This window comes from Haliaeetus leucocephalus, unplaced genomic scaffold (assembly GCF_000737465.1).
Source record: "Haliaeetus leucocephalus isolate CR32 unplaced genomic scaffold, Haliaeetus_leucocephalus-4.0 Scaffold306, whole genome shotgun sequence".
Classification (NCBI taxonomy): Eukaryota; Metazoa; Chordata; class Aves; order Accipitriformes; family Accipitridae; genus Haliaeetus; species Haliaeetus leucocephalus.
Genome location: NW_010972742.1, coordinates 6,461,517 through 6,479,059, shown reverse-complemented (window position 1 = coordinate 6,479,059; position 17,543 = coordinate 6,461,517). Strand labels below are relative to the sequence as shown.

General features: G+C 48.4%; 1 protein-coding gene across 1 annotated transcript in view; it reads left to right on the top strand.

The window, feature by feature from the left end:
- The first annotated feature begins 1,046 nt into the window (after positions 1 to 1,046).
- Positions 1,047 to 17,543, top strand: part of COL27A1 (collagen, type XXVII, alpha 1) — a 165,584-nt gene continuing 149,087 nt past the window's right edge. The window contains exons 1-3 of the mRNA XM_010571135.1: positions 1,047 to 1,606; positions 10,953 to 11,023; positions 15,876 to 17,317. Of these exons, the coding sequence (XP_010569437.1) occupies positions 1,551 to 1,606; positions 10,953 to 11,023; positions 15,876 to 17,317 (1,569 nt within the window). The 5' untranslated portion in view covers positions 1,047 to 1,550. The remainder of the gene's footprint in view (positions 1,607 to 10,952; positions 11,024 to 15,875; positions 17,318 to 17,543) is intronic.

The following is a 17,543-nucleotide window of genomic DNA, read 5'->3' as shown; positions in this document are numbered from 1 at the left end:
GGTTTTTTTTCTCCTTTTCCTTTTTTTTTTAATTATTATTTTATAAGCAGTAGAAATTGCTGTAAGCTGCTGGGACAAATGAATGCCAATGAACACAGGGCTGCGAGGAGACGGTGCACAGCTTCTTGCCTCGCTGCAAAGTAAGTGCCCAAGGCAGAGATGCTGTGCAAGGGGGAAGGGAGCAGGGCCGAAGGGGCACCCAGGGGTGGGCTGCCCTCACCTGCGTGAGGGAATCCTATGGAGCTGAGGGGCTTGCTGTGTCCTGGTGTGGACAAGAGGGATCTGCCTGTCACCCTGGGGCGTGCAGGGTGGCTGGGTCCTAGCTCGGTGGGACTTTGCAAGAGCTGGAAGAGGAGGGGGCATAGGGATGCAGGTTTTACCCACACACAAAAGTCCCCTCTCCTGGCAGAGCTGGCTAAGTGGACTTGGGATCTGATTTACTTTGATGGACCTTGCACAAGAAAACTCATTCCCCTCTCCCTGTCCTCCGGGCTGCGGCTTCCACCGCTTGGTGCTGGAAGGAGAGGGGGCTCTGGAGATGCCCCATATGCAGTCCCCTGTCCCCCCCCTCCCTATGGAGCCAGGGTGAGGAGGCAAGCAGGGGCAGGGGGAGGCTTTTCTCCTGCAAGCCTGAGACCCTTCCACAGGCTCTCAACTGTCTCCGCCAAGCGTTGAGCCCAAGGGAAAAGCTGTGTCAGGTACCTTTATAACAGGGGACCTTTGCTAGCCCGTGGCGAGGTGGGTCGAAGCCAGCTTGGGCAGAGGGCTCACGGCCCCCGGCAGGTGAGCGCAGCGGAGCAGCGATCTCCGTTAGCAGCGTCCCCCAGACCAGCGGCCTGTGCGTTTCCTCCACAGAGCCTGGAAGGGGTCTTCGATCCCTTCTCTGCAGCTCTTGTGGCCAAAAGAGTTTCTTTTTTTAATTATTTATTTACTTTGTATTATTTTTTGTAAGTGCTTCAGTGTTACAGAGGAGGGCAGCAGAGAGAGGCAGCAGGGACATCCTTAAATAATTTTCATTTCTCAAAATCTGCCTTTTCCTCTTCTCTCTAAGTCCAGAGGAGAGATCCTTGGGGGGGTGGGAGGCACATCTGCACTGCAAATAAAAACAATAATTACAACCACCAACCAAACAACAAAAAAAAGTAACAGCTAAGAAAAAACACTTTAAATCAAGGACTTTGGAAATCAGAGATCACAGAAATTGTACTATTAAGGGGGAAAAAAAAAAAAGAGGCAAGAAATCCAGCGACCATGGGCCAGCCTGGCTTCCTAGCGTGTACTTTCTGTTCTCTCTCCTTTTTCCCAAGGTAATTGCAGTCTGCCGAGAGGGAGTTAAATGGGATTAAAAGATCTGTGTAAGCAAAAGGACCCAGAAGAGAAGGAGGAAGGAGTGAGCCGTCCGGGCCAGGGGGTGTCTTTGACACAGCTGAGCCCCTTAGAGAGGCAGAGAGCTGAGCTCCTGGGAAGGATGTACCCACAAACCGGCCTGTCCCCCTTTTTCTGATGGATTGCCGCAAAAATTGCCCGAAAGAGACAATGCACTAAACGTGATGGAGCCGGAATCAGAGCCGGTCTCCAGACTCAGAGCTACAGCAGCAGGCAGGGGGTGAGTACAAAGTCCGACTTCTGCTGGCGCTGGGGAAGGGCATCCCGGGCGGGGATGGGGGTGCCCGGGGAGCCGGGGGATCCCGGGAGGGCTGCGGGAGGGGAGAGCCGGCCCGAGAGGGGAGCTCCGCTCCCGGGTGGCTGGGGATGGGGTGGGGGAAGACATTCCTTCTGCCAGGGGATGATGTGAAAACTCCTGGGCTGGAGAAGAGAATGGGCTGGGAGAGAAGGGAGGCCACGCTGGAGCAGGAGGGTGGGAATGGGCTTGGGGTGTTGCGGAAAGGGGTGAGAGCGGGGGGCTGGGGGCCGGGAAGGGCAGGAGGAGCCCCCACCCGCCTCCATTCCCACGTACCGTGGAAAGGAGCTCCCAGCCCGGGAACTGGTCCGGGGGGTGGGCGCCGATGTTGCACCCATGCGAGATGCAGGAACGGGCAATTCCACCTCCCCGCTCCCCCTCGCACACCTACACCCTTGGCGGTCAGGGGCAGGGGGGCAGGTTCCCCGGCCCCTCCTGGGAGCGGGAGTGGGGGGGGGGGGGAATGCTGCTCCCTGGCCCTGTCCCGCGGGGACGTGGGGGCACGAGTACCTGGAGATCGGTGCCGCGGTCCTCCGGGAAGTGGGAGAGCCATGGGAAGGGCTGAGGCACAGTCAGAGAGGCAGGCGGGTGCCTGGTGGCATGCTCTTCATGTGTTCAGTATACACACGCGCGCACAAATACCTCTTTCTGTCTATATATGTGCATATATCCAAAATTACAGCACAGCCCCTGCCCGTCCTCTTCCTCGCACAGCTGGGACCAGCTTTTACTATTTTCATTGTTAAATTTGTTGTTGTTGTTATTTTCCTGGGGACTAGCAAAGGGTTAATCCCTCTGGTTGCGTTGTCGGATGTAATGATGATTTACCGACACTCCCTTGGAAAGACTGGGATTCTTCTGCCTGGCAGTTTGAAAAAGTTGTGTACAGGATCCCTCTGCTTCTGCCAGGCTCGGCTGGGCTGCGAGATGGGACGAAAGGGTTGGAAACGGGACAAGGAGATTTGGGGGTTCCCCCCTCCCTTCCACCCCGAGGGTCACCCCGCTCCTGGCAGCCGCCCCTTTAGCGCAGCGCCGGGGTTTGGACGTGGATGAATGTGCAGTTTCCTTTGTAGGCTGAGCGCACGCTCTCCCTGCCTGCATGTGTCTGTGTGTAAAGTTCTGGGGAGAGAATCACAACTGCTCCCAGGGGCTGCAAGCAGCTCTCCTTGAGAAGTTTTGTGTGTGTTTATATACTCATAAAGACTGAATTTAAGTGCTTTGGGGGGGGGGCGGGGGGAGTTGCACGGATGTAGCTGTGGCATGTCTGGAGATGCTGGTAACTGCAGCGTCTCCCAGTTGCACCGTCTTAATGTTGGGCATGGTCTGGAGTGAACTGCCTGCCTGGGACCGTGCGAGGGTGGCTGTCAAAAATAGAGAAATTGAAAAGGGAACAAACAGATAAAGATTCCTTTGAAAGACGGAGAGGAGCGCGGCACCGCAGCAAGGGGAAGGGAAGGGCCCTGATGCTGGGGAGATACTTGGCACGAGGCACAGCCGCTGCACAGGGAACCAACTTGTGACCATGATGGAGAAGTTGACCGCAATCATACTACAGATGAGGACAGGGAGATTCTGCTCGAGAGCCAGGGCAAATCAGACCCAGCTAAGGACAGGGTTAGGAAACAGGGACCCAGGAGAAGGCAGCGTGGCTGCCTGCTCTCCGGAGGTCTATATGTGGTTTTCATCTCAGTGTCCTAGGCTAGCGCTGTGCACGGCTGCATGAGGTTGCGTGTTGCAGTGCCATGGGAAATCTGCGCTTTGGTCTTTTCTGGGGACTCTGAATATGTGCGCCTTTTGTTCCCAGGATCTCCTCTGGCTTAAATACCTCACCAGCGTGCTGCTGATCCGTTCCCTCCTCAGCAGAGGTCGCTTGCTACCCTTTGCATTATCTCCCGATGGGCTTTTTGGTGCTGGGTTTTGATTTGCTTGGCAGGGTTGAGTGCTGTGCATCCTACCATCCCCACAGCTGGATGTTCCTGTTGAGGCCGTTAGTCTTGGAGAGGGTTCTCTGAGCCCAGAGCTGGCTTGTGCCTGGGCTCACCAGGCCACCCTTGTGCCACCGACTCTTCCTCAGGGTGGGTGAGGGTTGTGCTGCCTGAAGGCAGCTTGTAATGGGAACTTTCTGATGCATTCTCATGTGGCACTGGGGATCCCGCGTGTCCCAGTGCTCCTGCAGCATCCTCCGGAGCGGGGCTGGTGGCTGAGGAGCTGCCAGACGTGCAGGAGACCCCTGGATGGGAGTGGGAGGGCTGGCTCACCAGGGAAGGAGAAGCAATTGCAGAGTGTGCTGAAGCCTTGTCCTGGCTCGAGCAGGCAAAGCTTGTAAAACCAGAAGAACAGAAAGTTTTACAGGCTTTGAGAGCTTAAAATGCTTCTCTTGATCGTTTCCGTTGATGCATTTTTAGCGAGCACAGGCTCACTAAACCATAGAAGAAGGTTTTGCATTCAGCTGTGCATTGAAGATGTGTCCAGACCGTAGTAGCACTTGTGCTGTTCAGCTGTGGTTGTGCCACCTTGGCTCCTTCCAGCCCCAGTGCCACATGCTGGCCATGGAGGAAGCTTGCTTCATGTTCCTGAGGCCTCCGATGGGTGCCTGCTTGCTGTCACAGCCCTGGGTTGTTGGTGTAATGCTGCTCCAGGGCTGCCTGGCCCAAGCCACAGGCGCGGTGGTACAGCACCCATCTGGCACCACCAAGGGGGGTCAGCCCCTGGGAAGGCCTGAAAGGGCTGCAAGAAGGCACGGCTCCTGTTTTAAGAGGAAAAGACCATTGCATGCAAGCCGGGCAGGTGATCTGGGGACAAATTATGGCACTGCTGGACAAATTCAGCAATAGGAGCAATAGTCAGGCAAATGCTGTGTGTGTCCTGGGTGCCTTGGGGTAGAGAGGAGGCAATTACACAGCCTCCTGGAGCTGTGGCCCAGGAGGGAAGGGCAGTGTCACAGCCAGGGGTTACAAACTGAGGCCCAAGTGTCCCCTCTCCCGCTGCCTCGATGTGCGTGTCTGAGCAGGTCCTTTTAATAAATCTCCAGTTTCATCCCCTTTCTGCAATGGGTTGAGGGGATAAAATCTGCCCTGCTTGAAAACAGTGTTTATAGAGGTTACATTATTGACCGAGGGTTGCTTAGGTCTTGTGGTGAGGAGGTTGTAGGAAATCTCTGACCAGAGACAGACACAGAGCAGGTAGGTTTTTTTCCCCTCTCTCTTTCTTTGCCAATTTGTTGGGGGCATAAGTAGAAATGATGGACGCTTACTGAAGTGCAAATGGAAACAAAGGGGAATTCTATACGGCTCTGCCAAACCCCATTCACAAAATGAAGGAATGCAAAGGCGTTTGTTGGAAGGACAAAAAAGGAGTTAGATGACAGATCACGCTTAGCACTTCTGTTTGTCGAGGGCTCCAGTTGCTAACTGAGAACACAAAGGCAAGGGCCAGTAGTGAGTGTTGTCACTTCACACAGCAGCAAAGTCAATAACCCAGACAGACAGGGGTGGTGAGCAAAGAGGAAACCAAGTAATGGGTTGTCAGGAAAGATCCCCCATTGTAGAAAGCTGCTGGGAGGTATCTGGGAGGGTATTTAAGTCATCACAGCCGTGTCAGTCAGTCTTGTATCTAGCGGGTGAGGAAGCAGGTTGTCACCAGCAGGAGCTAAGAGGAGCTAGTTAACTCTGGGCCAGCTTTGTGCCATGAATACGCAAGCTGTGGTTCCTAATTAGGAGGACAAGGACCAGTGGTTTGAGACCCATTGGCCCTCAGTCTGCAGATATCAGCATAAACCCTTGGAAGAACAAGGTGTGAGGTGTCTGCAGGAGGGAGGGTTGGCCACACTGACGCTTCATCTGCATGCTCTGCGTACTGCACGTCTGCGTTTCCCTCCCGGAGGAATCCTAAGAGGAGCTATAAGTACTGGGGGAGCAAATACCAGGCCTTTATGCATCCAGACCCTCCTTGTTCCTGGCTGATGTGCAGGCTTTTAGGAGAGCGAAGCTTCTTTGCAGTACTTGAGACCTACTGCTGTACCATTGCCAGGAGCTGAGGTCCCTCCCCTTTGTGAACACGATTCCTCCCTTTCCTCGGGCCCCAGTGGGTCGCTCTTTCGCTACCAGGGGCCTCCTCTGAAGGAAGCAGCAGCTTTTTCTGGGCCACAGTTGCCAAAGCCCTGAGACAGACCTCTACAGGCACAGCACTAAGGGCATTTTCATCCTGAATTAAGATTAGATTTGGCAGAAATGGTGCCAGAGAAACCGTGGGAATTTCTGGGTTTGCACACCCGCTCCAAACTCTGGGGCAGGGTGGAGGAATTCAGACGTTCCTGTTCAGGATCAGCCCAAGGATGGGTCGGCGGAGTCTGGCCTAGAGAGTTTCCCATCCTAGGGAGTTTCCCTGTTTGGGCTACTGGGCTCTCCAGTAATAATGGTGGGACAATCTTTGAAACTCTCCGCTTTGCACTCTGCTCAGGGTGCTGTTAAAGCTCAGGCAGCCACACTGATGTCCCACTTTATCTTCTCCCCTTATGGCTGCGTGTGCAATGAATTTCTAGTTGTCATCTGAAGATCTGTTTTGATAAACACGTGCCTAGGAGCAGTGGATTCTGGATGTGTTGCGTACTTGATGCTGGATGATATTTTGGGGGAGTTTTCCGAACATTAAAATCTTATGGGGGGGTACTGATTTTCATTCTTCCCCACTTAATATTGACAGTTTCTAGATCACTCTTAGATTTCTCAGTATTTTTAAATGACCATGGAAATGAATCTATCTGGGCCATATCTGCTTGTCTTAAAATTGTAGATGGTGAACGGGGGTTAAAAATTAATACCATTTCAGACATCTCAGAAACTCTTCCCTTAGCATGCTGGGCTTTGCAACAGTGTCTGTGTACACCAGACAAAATCTTTGACTGGAGGTGTAAATCAATAGCTGGTCTATACTGCAGAAAAGGTCCAGCAAAGGACTATGCAGGGTCAATACAGGGACATTACATAACTATAGGTTCCCATTGCTCTCTTCAGAAACTGAGGGTGAGAGGAGAAATAACATATTTTCCAGAAGCCCAGAAAAGAGAGTAGAAGTCTGCTCTGCAAAGGATGATACTAGTACAAAATAAGATTTCTGCCCCGAAAAGCTGGGAGTGGAATCAATGCCATCGTGCAATTTAAAGCCTGGGTATGTAGGTTGTGATTTTTGTTTCCTGTTGACTATCAAAACTGCTGGGTGTCTTATGAAATAGCATCTCTGCTCATGTGCAGAGGTTCTTAAGCAGCATAGACATTTTCTCCTTTTAAGATACACTGTCTGATCTACAGTTAGAAATGTAGCTTTGCCTTTCTTGAAAAGCAATTTTCAGCATCCAGCTGGCTTTCTGGTCTTTTGGACAGAAAAAAATGCACCTGAATGGAGGAGAGTGGGGGGGAATAATTTTTCCGCCCTGCGAGAATGTTTGCAATTTCAAAGACATTTCCCCACTGTAAATGAGGGAGAAAACAAAAAAAAAAAAATTAAATGCTGCTTTGGGGCCCTCTAACATTTTCTTCAGCTTCAACCCATCATCTAAGCAAACAAGATGTCAAAATCATTTGGACTTCTTTTTTTAAGGCAGAGGCAAATCTTTTAATTTAAAAAAGCTGAACTTTTTCCAACCAATTCCAGAAATTGTGAAGCGGAGAATTAGCTGATCACAACTGTTTTACAGATTGCTTCAGCTTTGTCAGACTTGCACTTTTTTGAGGATAATTCCCGACCAAGTCTTCCTTAGAGGCTACTGTCTTACTATTGTCCTTAGTTCAGTGTAGTGCTTTATTCCAGTGGTTGTCAGGTAAGAACTGGTATGTTCAACAGGATTTTTCCTTTACTTTTGCTCTTGAGGTTGCCACCCTGAACGTGACTTTACTGGGGTTGTAGCAGCAAGACACGCTGTGCACAAGCCACCTGGAGAGGTGATAACTCTTCTTTAGCCTCCAAGTCACTACTTGCCGCTCTCAGAAGTCTGATCTTTCAGTGCTCAGTAAGAAGATGGCAAGTGAGTCTGGAAGCTGAAAATGCAGGGCACAGTTTTGCAATTGTATGCTGATTAGCAGTCGTGATTTCACCAGGTCTCTGGATTGGTGCATACCACCATGTGCAGGGACCTCCTGCCTGTCCTGAAGCCCCAGCAGAAGTGGTGCCTAGACCTTCTGGTTGCTTTTTGTAGGAACTCCTCGGGATGTTTTTCCTTGGCTGCTACCTGCATGCACGTGGTCCTCACTGGGAAGATGCTAAAATCACCATTAAGGCTGAGAAGTGTTATTACCAGTTTTCACGCTTCTCTGTCCCTCTCTGTTGTCTTTTGCCTTGCACTTTTGGCACTGGTTGGTTCCCATGGGCTGATCACAGGAGTTCGCAAAAAGTAGCGTAGCAAAATTAAGCTGTAGTCAGTAGCTTCAGTTTGCTATAAAGGGAGTTTGTCTGCACTGGAAAACTTCTAGGGTTCACGTGAGCTTATATCATACGTATTTAGGGGCACTTCTTCACCTAGTGATTATAGCGGTGGGATCCTCATTCTGGTCTTCATAGGCCCTATGCAATAAAAGAAATAAATGCTTTTAGTGGGTACCTCTTGACAGAGTCTCTGTGGAAATCACTGGTTGTGGGAAGAAGCCGAGATGAAGGCAAGGTGGGTTTGATAGCTCTATATAAGGAGAAAAATCTTCTTTTACTATTGCTGCTCAAGCTGCTTATGCAATCCTGTCACTGCAGAATTGTAACGGAAAAAGAGCCTGCATTATAAAATCCTGCAATAATTAACAGCCCCATCAGTCGCAGGTCTGCCATTTGGAAGCTGCTTTTGCTTTTTCCATTAAGTTGGTAAATTTTGCCAAAGTGTTTTTCTTCAGTGTTTTGGCACTCGGCCCCACTCTCAACTCTTATGGTATTGGCTGTGCAAGGGGTCCAGGAGCAAGACTGAGGCCAGCTGGATCCCATGCTGCGCATTCGTCTCCTTTATAGCCCCGTCAGTGTCACTGGAATGAAATTACGTGCTGGATTTTCCCCTAAGGCTTGTTCCCCTCACTGTGTTGGTCAGTAGGGACTTTGGAAGCAAATTTGGGTTGTGAAGGTACCCCTCCAAAAAAAGATCTGGACTTCAGTGAGGTGTGGGGTGTGCACCAGTGTTTGTACATAGCTGTGTACAAATCTGGTCCTCACCAGAGAAAAGGTGTTCTTAATGCTTGGGACTCCTGCTGCCCTTGGTGTTCGCATCATGTTGGTCACCCCTTTCCCCTTGTCTTCCTGCGCTCTCATCGGCGGTCAAACGCGGTTGATACCCAACAAGGTCTGTGCTCCATGCGCACATGGAATTGCGTCCGCATCTTAAAACTCCATTGATCCTTTGGAGGTGAGCACAGAAAGGCAGGTCTTCCTTTGAAGTGGATTTTAGCCTCTTAAGTCAGAAAAAGACTTCTGCTACAGGTGGCTATGAAGAATCATACTATTCTCCTTCCTTTCCTACATTCCCTGAATGAACTGGGACACCAGCTCTCCTTGGACTCAGCAGTGTCTTCAGCCCAACAGCTGTGTCCCATGGGATGAAGTGGGCAGAAAACAACCAAGTCTCCCCAGCTGGAGAACATAGTGATAGTGAGGGTTTCCTGGTTAGCGTATGGCTGGCTATGGAACATGGTGGAAGAATACTGTGATTTGGCTCTTCCAAGCTATTGTTCCTTCATGCGTAAACTAAAGCAGCCCCAGAGCTCCTGAAATGAGCAGCGCAGTGTCAGGGTAATGGAAACAGTAAATAATGATGTGGTTCATCTCATTTGTTTCCCAGCCGATGTGGGGCCGCTCCGGTATTTTGTCCCTTCAAGCCTTAAAATATTAGTTAGTGGCTGGATTCCTGCATGGATTTTTACATTCAAGGCCAGGTTTCCCCACTGATGTGTAAATCACTGTGGCTTCATTTTAGCTGTGGGAAAGGGTCTCCGTCACTGGTGAGAGTCTGGCCCAGAGTTATACACTGTCTCAGAGGATGCTTTCTTGTGCTAAAGCTGAGGCTTGATGGCAGGAGAAGAGTGGTCTCTAATCCCATTTGATAAATGATTTGTCTTTGCCAGATCTGAAGAGAGGAGCAGGCAGCACTTTGGCATTGCTTTGCATATCCCAGTGTTCACACTGGCTTGGCTGACATGAAGAAAAACCTGTGGATGTCCCACACTGCTTTCTTCTGGCTGAGAACTTCTGTAGTTTACATTTTTGTCTCAGTTCCTCCAGCAGCCCTTGCTGATCAAGCTGTTAAATATCATCTCTAAAAGATGAGGGAATTCAATCTTCAAACTTTCCACTGACAGTTTTAAGTGAGCTTAACCAAGGAGTTTCCTATGTTCTTTATTTGGCTACAAATCAAGGAAGTTGGTGGGGGAAGGGGCAGTTTCAGCTACCTTTCTGGGCAAAGTTTTCCTCTCTGCTGCTGTTTTCAATGGCACTTGAAGGCTTAAAGTTGAGCTAACAGAAAGGTTTGTCCAATTCCATCTCAGGCGTGAAAGGGTCTGCGAGAGTACTTTGCTTGGGAGTCTGCAGCTCTCTCACTTTCTAAAATTTCCTTCCATACCCAGCTAATGAGAAAGTCATTAGTGGCAACAGCATAGCGTGCTGAGTGGTTATGAGCTGCCCCCATCTTTGCATCTGGGTGTAAAAAGAGGAATAGATCCATGTAGGATTTTGTAAGTTTAGAATATTTTTAAGCATATAGTAAAGCATTAGGACTCAGAAATTTTTTGCTGAGATGCAGGTGACATGTCACTGCATGTCAGCCTGTTTTCTACCTGTGTCCTCATAGATGCACATGCGCTCCTGGCATGTCTTTTGACCTTCCAATTTTGAATTATTTCTCCATCTTCTTGCATTTCTGATGTTCTGTCCAAGATGGGGCGAGTGCCAAGGAGTAGCAGTAGTGAAAGGACTGCTGATCTGGCACTGATGACCCTGCATCTCGAAACACTGGTCTGGTCCTTGTTCAAGGCTTGATCCTTGATCAACAGTTCCTCTAATACCAGCGGGAAAACCTTCCACTGAATTCAGTGGGCTTTAGATGACTTAAAAGTAGCAAAATGAGATCTCAGTCAGAAGCAAGTGCTGTTCTGCTGAGCACTCATTCTCTACTTCCCAGAGACATGTGGACACTGCCACTGACTTTGCTAAACTTGTGATCAAGGAAAAGACCCTTAACAGGGGCGGGGGAGCTAGTTTTTGTTACTAATGTTGTAGAAACTCATTATTTTTTCTTCTTTCCCAATTTTAGGGGATTCTGCTTTCTCTGGACTATATTATGTTTTACCTGGTTCCTGGGACTCACACAGGGAAATTCTGAAGGTAAACTGCACTTTTTTTTCTCTCCTCTTTCAACCAAAGTAAAAGCCAAGTGCTTTGGTACCAGTTTGGGACCATCATTTAATAATGACTGAGCCTAGTGCACAGAAATGAATGCATTTATTGCTGATTATTGCAGTACTGATGATACAGATGACGCAGTTAACAGCTGGCAAAAGAACCAGTTTTTTACAGGTGATTACGTGCCCCACAGGATTTTCAGAAGTGCCTGTCTGTCTGGTGGAACTGGTGGGAATGAAGCACTTCGGTGTGTCTAAAATGTCACTGGCATCTACCTGCACTTGCTAGTACTTAACTGCTTTTAGAAAGTGTCCCCTGAGGCTGGGGCATTAAGGAATTAAGTGTCTCTGGCAGACAGGTTTTTCCTTGACTTGAATGCAACCCGATCATGCCTGTGCAGTCACATAGGATGTTGTGCATAAAGAAATGATGTAAGTTCTAAAAGTAAAAGCAAATTTAAGGGAGAAAAATTCCACAGGGGTGGTTGATAGTAGAATGACTGTCTGGCTCAGTCCCTGTGCAGTAGGGGAAGTATTCTACAGGGGAGTGATCATACAACTTCACCCTGTCTTTATACGTCTGCTCCAGGTGTCCCCTCCCAGTGCTGCTGGGGACAGGACAAAAGTTTGGGGTACAATAATCAATGATCCCATAAGAGGAGATAGAATGCTTCAGAGTCAACAAAAATAAAAATAAATTCATCTCTCACAGTTGGTAGTGGGAACTGAGCATCTCTGCAACATCTGTTTTTAAAGGAGCCATCTCCTCTTAAAATAGTAACACCTCTTCCACATGGATGTTTTACACGGGTATATACTGGAACTGAAGAGCTTCCCCTGCAATCAGTAGACAGTAAGTGGACTAGCAGGCTCCAGGGCTCTCCTCTTAGTCTCCAAAACATGAAGGAAAAATAGAAAGTTGGTCAATGCTCAGCTGTAAGCCAGCCCATGGAGCACTTTTTTTTTTTTTTGGGGGGGGGGGGGAATACATCCCTGCCATCAGCAATTTTGAAAAATGTAATATTTTCCAAATTCTGCTTAAATGTGAAAGAGGTGAACATCTGGCTGAATTACTTAGTCAAGCAGTTTTCAGAGCAAGTTTTATGTCAGCTCATAAAGAGGCAGAACAAATACTGTGTCTTGGCATCTCTTTTTTTCAAGTAGATTTTAATGTGCTGTTTAGATTCATCTCTATCCATCATTTTACTCCCATGATAATTATGGGATCGTGCCATGTCTTTTGATTTGTTACCATCAATCTAAAGGAAACTCTTTCACTTTGCTGTTATTGCATTACCTTAGTGTGGCAGATAACTCCCTTCTGAGATACTTCCTCTGTGATAAAAGAATTTTAAAAGTCTTGCTTGGTTGCCCCACAATCAGAGACAGGCTCCTCTTCTGGGTGCCAGAAAGTAAACACTTTCAAGGAAGCAAAGGCTGTAAGGAAACATTGGTGACTTGAGACTGCATTATCACTCAGGATCTTCAAACATGAGATTTACAAAAGCAGTAAGAGTTTGTTCATAGATCTGTGTGAGGATGAAATTAAGCCAATGCCGTGGGCTTTTGAAAACACTGTAGTTATTACTAGAAGGCTTAGGGGTCTTCCTGCACACTGGAAAATCAGGGAATGCAGAGGATGATTTTTCCATAAGTGTTACAAATCCAAAAGATCATGAGGTTAGTGAGTTCATCTGATGTGCACTGACTAAGGGTCTGGGCAGTAACTTTTGGAAATGTAGCGTTTATTCAACCCAATTTTAGCTGTGGGCATCACATCTCAGCTGCTGGAATCTAGGAAGCTGCAAGTTATTTCTCTCCTGCCTTTTGGCTTCTTTTTCTTATAAAGCTTTTTGCGTGGGGGAAGGGGAAGGGAAAGAAAGGGATGGGAAGGAGAACAATAAAACATTTTATCCTCTCTTTCAGAGATGATCATGTGGCTGTTCAAGAATCTCTGTGCATCTTACTTCATGCATAGAGTCTGCTAGAAAAGTTTTTCCCAGTTGCTCAAATGTTGCTACAGAAATGTTGCAACTGTCTTCAAGGCACCTGGGACCAGGCAGCTCTAAGTGAATGGTTTTTTAAATAATGTGTTTTGATGGAAAAATCCACAGAGGAAAAAATTTGAAGGGGAAAAAATGCTTTGCTAAACTTGGAGCTACTTAAGGAAGCCAAAATTACCTTGCATTTTATGTTAGTTGATGACATCCTGTCATCCCGGGGGACGTGCCCCACCAGCCCAGGGCAGTCAGCATGGGATGGACAGGCAGACAGGCTGGGTGCACAGGAGTCCTGAGCTGTGTACCTGGATCTGGTGCTGGAAAATCCACATACGTGTCCTGCATGAGGTCTCTTTTAATCAGGTTTTGCGTAGGCATCTAGAATTTGGCTCCACCTTAGTGAGTTCTGAGGGAAAGGAGTGGTTGGGTTGTGCTTTTTTTTTCCTTTTTCTTAAGCACTGTTGGATGCAGTTGCTAACGAGGCAGCTGGATTGGTATTGCAAACAGCAGCGGCATCCTCTGAGCGGGGAAACATCCTTATGCTTTTGCAGAGCAGCTACCATATGAATAGTTCCTGGAGCGTAAAGCATCTCTGCCTAGTAGAGACACACCACTGTCTGTCTCTGGGAGAGAACCTAAAAATACATGTAGGAATTGGAAGCTGGAGTCTACCTCCTAGTTTAAGTGGTAAACTTATTTCCTTAGGGCTAAATCCCGATGCCTTTGAAGTCTGTGGCAGGGGTCCCACTTGACTTTGCTAAAGCCAGGCTTTGGCCTTTACTATTTCATGGACTCTGGAGATTATCCAGTATGAAGATACTGCTGTGATTCCTTCATTCAGTGCAGAGAGGGGAAGGCTGTACCTTTGCTATGCTGAGGGACAGCCCCGTTGGGCAATATGGCAGAAAAACAGTGGGCAACCAAGGATTTCATAGTATGGGAGAAGTACCATTATTAACACTTGCACATGCTGTGCAGCAAATTATCCCCTCTGCCTAGAGTGGGAAAATTTCCATCCCCTTTCGCATCTGATGCATCTTTTCCAGGGTAGGCTTTGCTAGAAAATGAGTCAAGTTGCATTAAAAGAGGGAGGTGGGAATAAAGCTGAGCTCAGACAAAGTAAATATTGATTGACTTGTTCTTACATACAAAAATGGTCAAGGTTTTTGCCAAAATCAAGGAACAAAGGTCTTCTCATTATTCTCCTCCCTTCCTGGCCAGCAACACTACAGGCCTCAGACTGGATTGAGTCTACAACCCTTCTGGCCAACATTGAGGATCTCTTTTAAGTGCCAGTTCCCCAAACATTGGGTATTGTGCTGAATATTTTGTAGTTAAGGGTGAAAGAGGCCAAATTCCAAGGCCCCTTTGGAGAAGGAGCTCATTTTTTCTTTGGACAACCTTTGATTCACTTTTCCTTTTAATCTAGGAAAGCTGCAATCCCATGGTGTTAGCTGATGTGCAGCCATGATTGGCACTGCCGCATTTCTGATTGTTAAATTCTTACCTTGCGAGATCAGCATTTGGATTATATAGCCCAGGCTAGCTTCCCCAAAGAGCACTTAAATACAAGAGTTAGCTGGTGATCGAGTAATAGGGATTGCATTTGGGCAGGGAAGAGGGAAGGAAATAGTTATCCTAGCTCGTTTTCAGCAGTGGTAGTGTCATAGTAATCATTATAGCCTTATCTTTATCTGTCTATACCATGTAGGTAACATCTTTTATTAGGCCAAATGTTCAAGCTGGAGTAAGAGAACAAGCTTTTGGGCACATGAGCACCTTTTTCAGGTCTGGGCACATTTACCTTTGCAGCTTTTCTCATGTAGACCTCGGCATCTTCCCCAGTTAAGTAGTTCAACTGAGACTGCCGCCAGCTGGCTCCAGTTTGTGTGGCTCTTGCCTGCTAATCTGCCTTGGACTCCGAGCTGTGTGTGACTCCTGTTAGACCTTCAGGCCAGAAACCAGAGGATTCTGCTTGTCTGTCCATGGCAGAGTTCTCCTGGAGTTGGTGGAGAAAGATAGGTACCTCTGGACATCAATCCCTCTCATCTTGTCTTGAACAAGGCACGTAGCTCCTAGGGGATAAACGCTGAAGGGGAGTCCTACCTTTACTGCTCAGTGGCAGCCATAACTAATTTCTCAGCTCTTCACAAACCAAGTCTGGTTCCTCCAACCTATTAAAATAATTTAAGGCTGTAAGATGATCCTCTGGGAAAGAAGTACTGCTGTGGACAACCTTAAGCGGTTCAGTGAAATCTAGGTGCAATTTTTTCATGCTGGGAGGCACCTTCACTTCCCTAAACTCTCCAGAGTCTCAAAGATCAAAAGCTGCTTCTTGCTAATTTGGAGAGAGACACATACAAGGCCTTTGCTCCCTTTGAAAGTTCTGTAACTTGCCTTCTGGGGATATAAAATTTTGCAATCCAGCTCAGTCTGTTGTTCAAATTCCTTTCCAGCTGTGTGGTCAGTACTAAGAATTAAATCCCAGAGAAGTGGACTATTGGTGCTCAGTGGGAAATTTCCTTGTAGCGAGGTCAGCTCCCTCCAGAACATCTGGAGCTGGTCCCTGGTGGGACAGGATAGCCAGCCAGATGCACCATGGAGCTGATGCATTTTGGCAATTGTTGGTGACCAAGTTGAGCATGCACTTGCTCCTCATGTGATGTGCAGAAGATGTGCTCTCCATTCTGATTATTTGAATGTATATATGTGAGAGAATGGTTGGGGTTTCCTGCATCCTGTTGCCTTTTTGCATGGACTGGTTTGACCCCCCCCATACCCATCCAGCCCTTGGGTTGCCCAACACCTCACATTTTCTTTGTGCTTCCCTTTCAGATGTGGATGTTCTTCAAAGACTGGGCCTGTCAGGGAAAAGGCCATCGAGCGGATGGTCCTCATCACGTACAGTTCCTCAAGGAGTCATTCCTTTCAAATCAGGGGTCATCTTCACTCAGCGAGCACGTGTCGAAGCACCAGTCAGCACCATCCTCCCCACAGGCTCCAGCACTGACCTGCTCCTAGTGCTGAGCCTCTGCTCCCACCGCATCAACAATGCTTTTCTCTTTGCCATCAAGAGCAAAAAGAAAAAACTGCAGCTGGGGGTCCAGTTTGTGCCTGGAAAGATCATAGTATATGTGGGCCACAAGCGCTCTGTATATTTTGATTACAATGTCCATGATGGCCAGTGGCACAATATGGCCATCGATATCCGTGGCCAGACAGTCACTTTATTTACTTCTTGTGGGAAGCGCAGAGTACATGCGGATTTGCATCTTAAAAAGGACGAGGCATTGGATCCACATGGATCTTTCCTCTTTGGGAAGATAAACCAGCACTCCGTGCAGTTTGAAGGAGCCATCTGCCAGTTCGATATTTATCCTTCTGCCAAGGCAGCTCATCATTACTGTAAATACCTGAAAAAACAGTGCAGGCAAGCAGATACCTACCGGCCGAACCTGCCCCCCCTCATACCCCTCCTGCCCAGGGATCCCAGTGCCTCCCCAAGTACCCCACAGCGGATGGAGCCCTCGCTGCAGGGTCTGAAAAACCTGACCACTGCTGCCCCATCCTTGGAATTTGGCAGGGTCACTGCACCCCTCAAGACTCGGAGTTCAGGTGCAACAACCATTGCGTTGGTATCAGCCCCACCATCACTGCCAAGACTGACAACCAAAGCCACAAAGGTCACAGTGGCCCCATCTCCTGTTCCATCGAGTACTGGAACACAGCCACCCGCCCGTTCACTCCCTTGGGGGACAGTGACGACCCTCAGGGTCTCTCGGCCCACTCCCAGCATGCACATGGAGAAAAATCCCTTTCCCACGGCCAAAAAGGCCCCACCAACAAGCCAGAGCCCTGCTGTGGCCAGCAGGAAGGAGTCCAAGCAAGAGACCAAAAAGAAGATCAACCAAAAACCCACCATTGAGCCCTCTGAAGCACCCAGTACTGTAAAGCCAATGAGGAGGATGACTGATAACACAACCAGCAATGTCCACTTTGTCACCCTAAAGCAAACCCCACAGAACCCAAGCAATGGGCCCGTTCCAAAGAAGCACGTGCCGTCCCCCACCAGGAAAGTGGATCCTAGTAACATCCCTCTGGTGTACACCAAACCTCCCCTGGGGTCTGCCCGTCCTGTCTCCAGAGCCAGGGTACAGGCCTTCAACCTCACCACCCCAGCTGTGACTGACGGCTATCAAATCTTTGACCCCCTTGGACCCACTCCGTTTCCATTTTTACTGGGATATCCAGGAGTGAAGGGAGAGAGAGGACCTCAGGTAAGTTCAAGCTCTTGATGTTGAGTATTCCCAGTCATAGCTCAGCTAAATGGTTGGCAGACCATGACCTACAATGGGTTTCTATGATGTTTAGTGGAGTGTGACAACTCAAAATAGCAGCCAAGCACTAACACACTTCTAATGATCACAATTTTAGCACATATCTCAGTGTAAACTGGAGTGCTCTGTGATGGTGGGTGCCCCTTAAAAGTCTGTGATTAAAGTT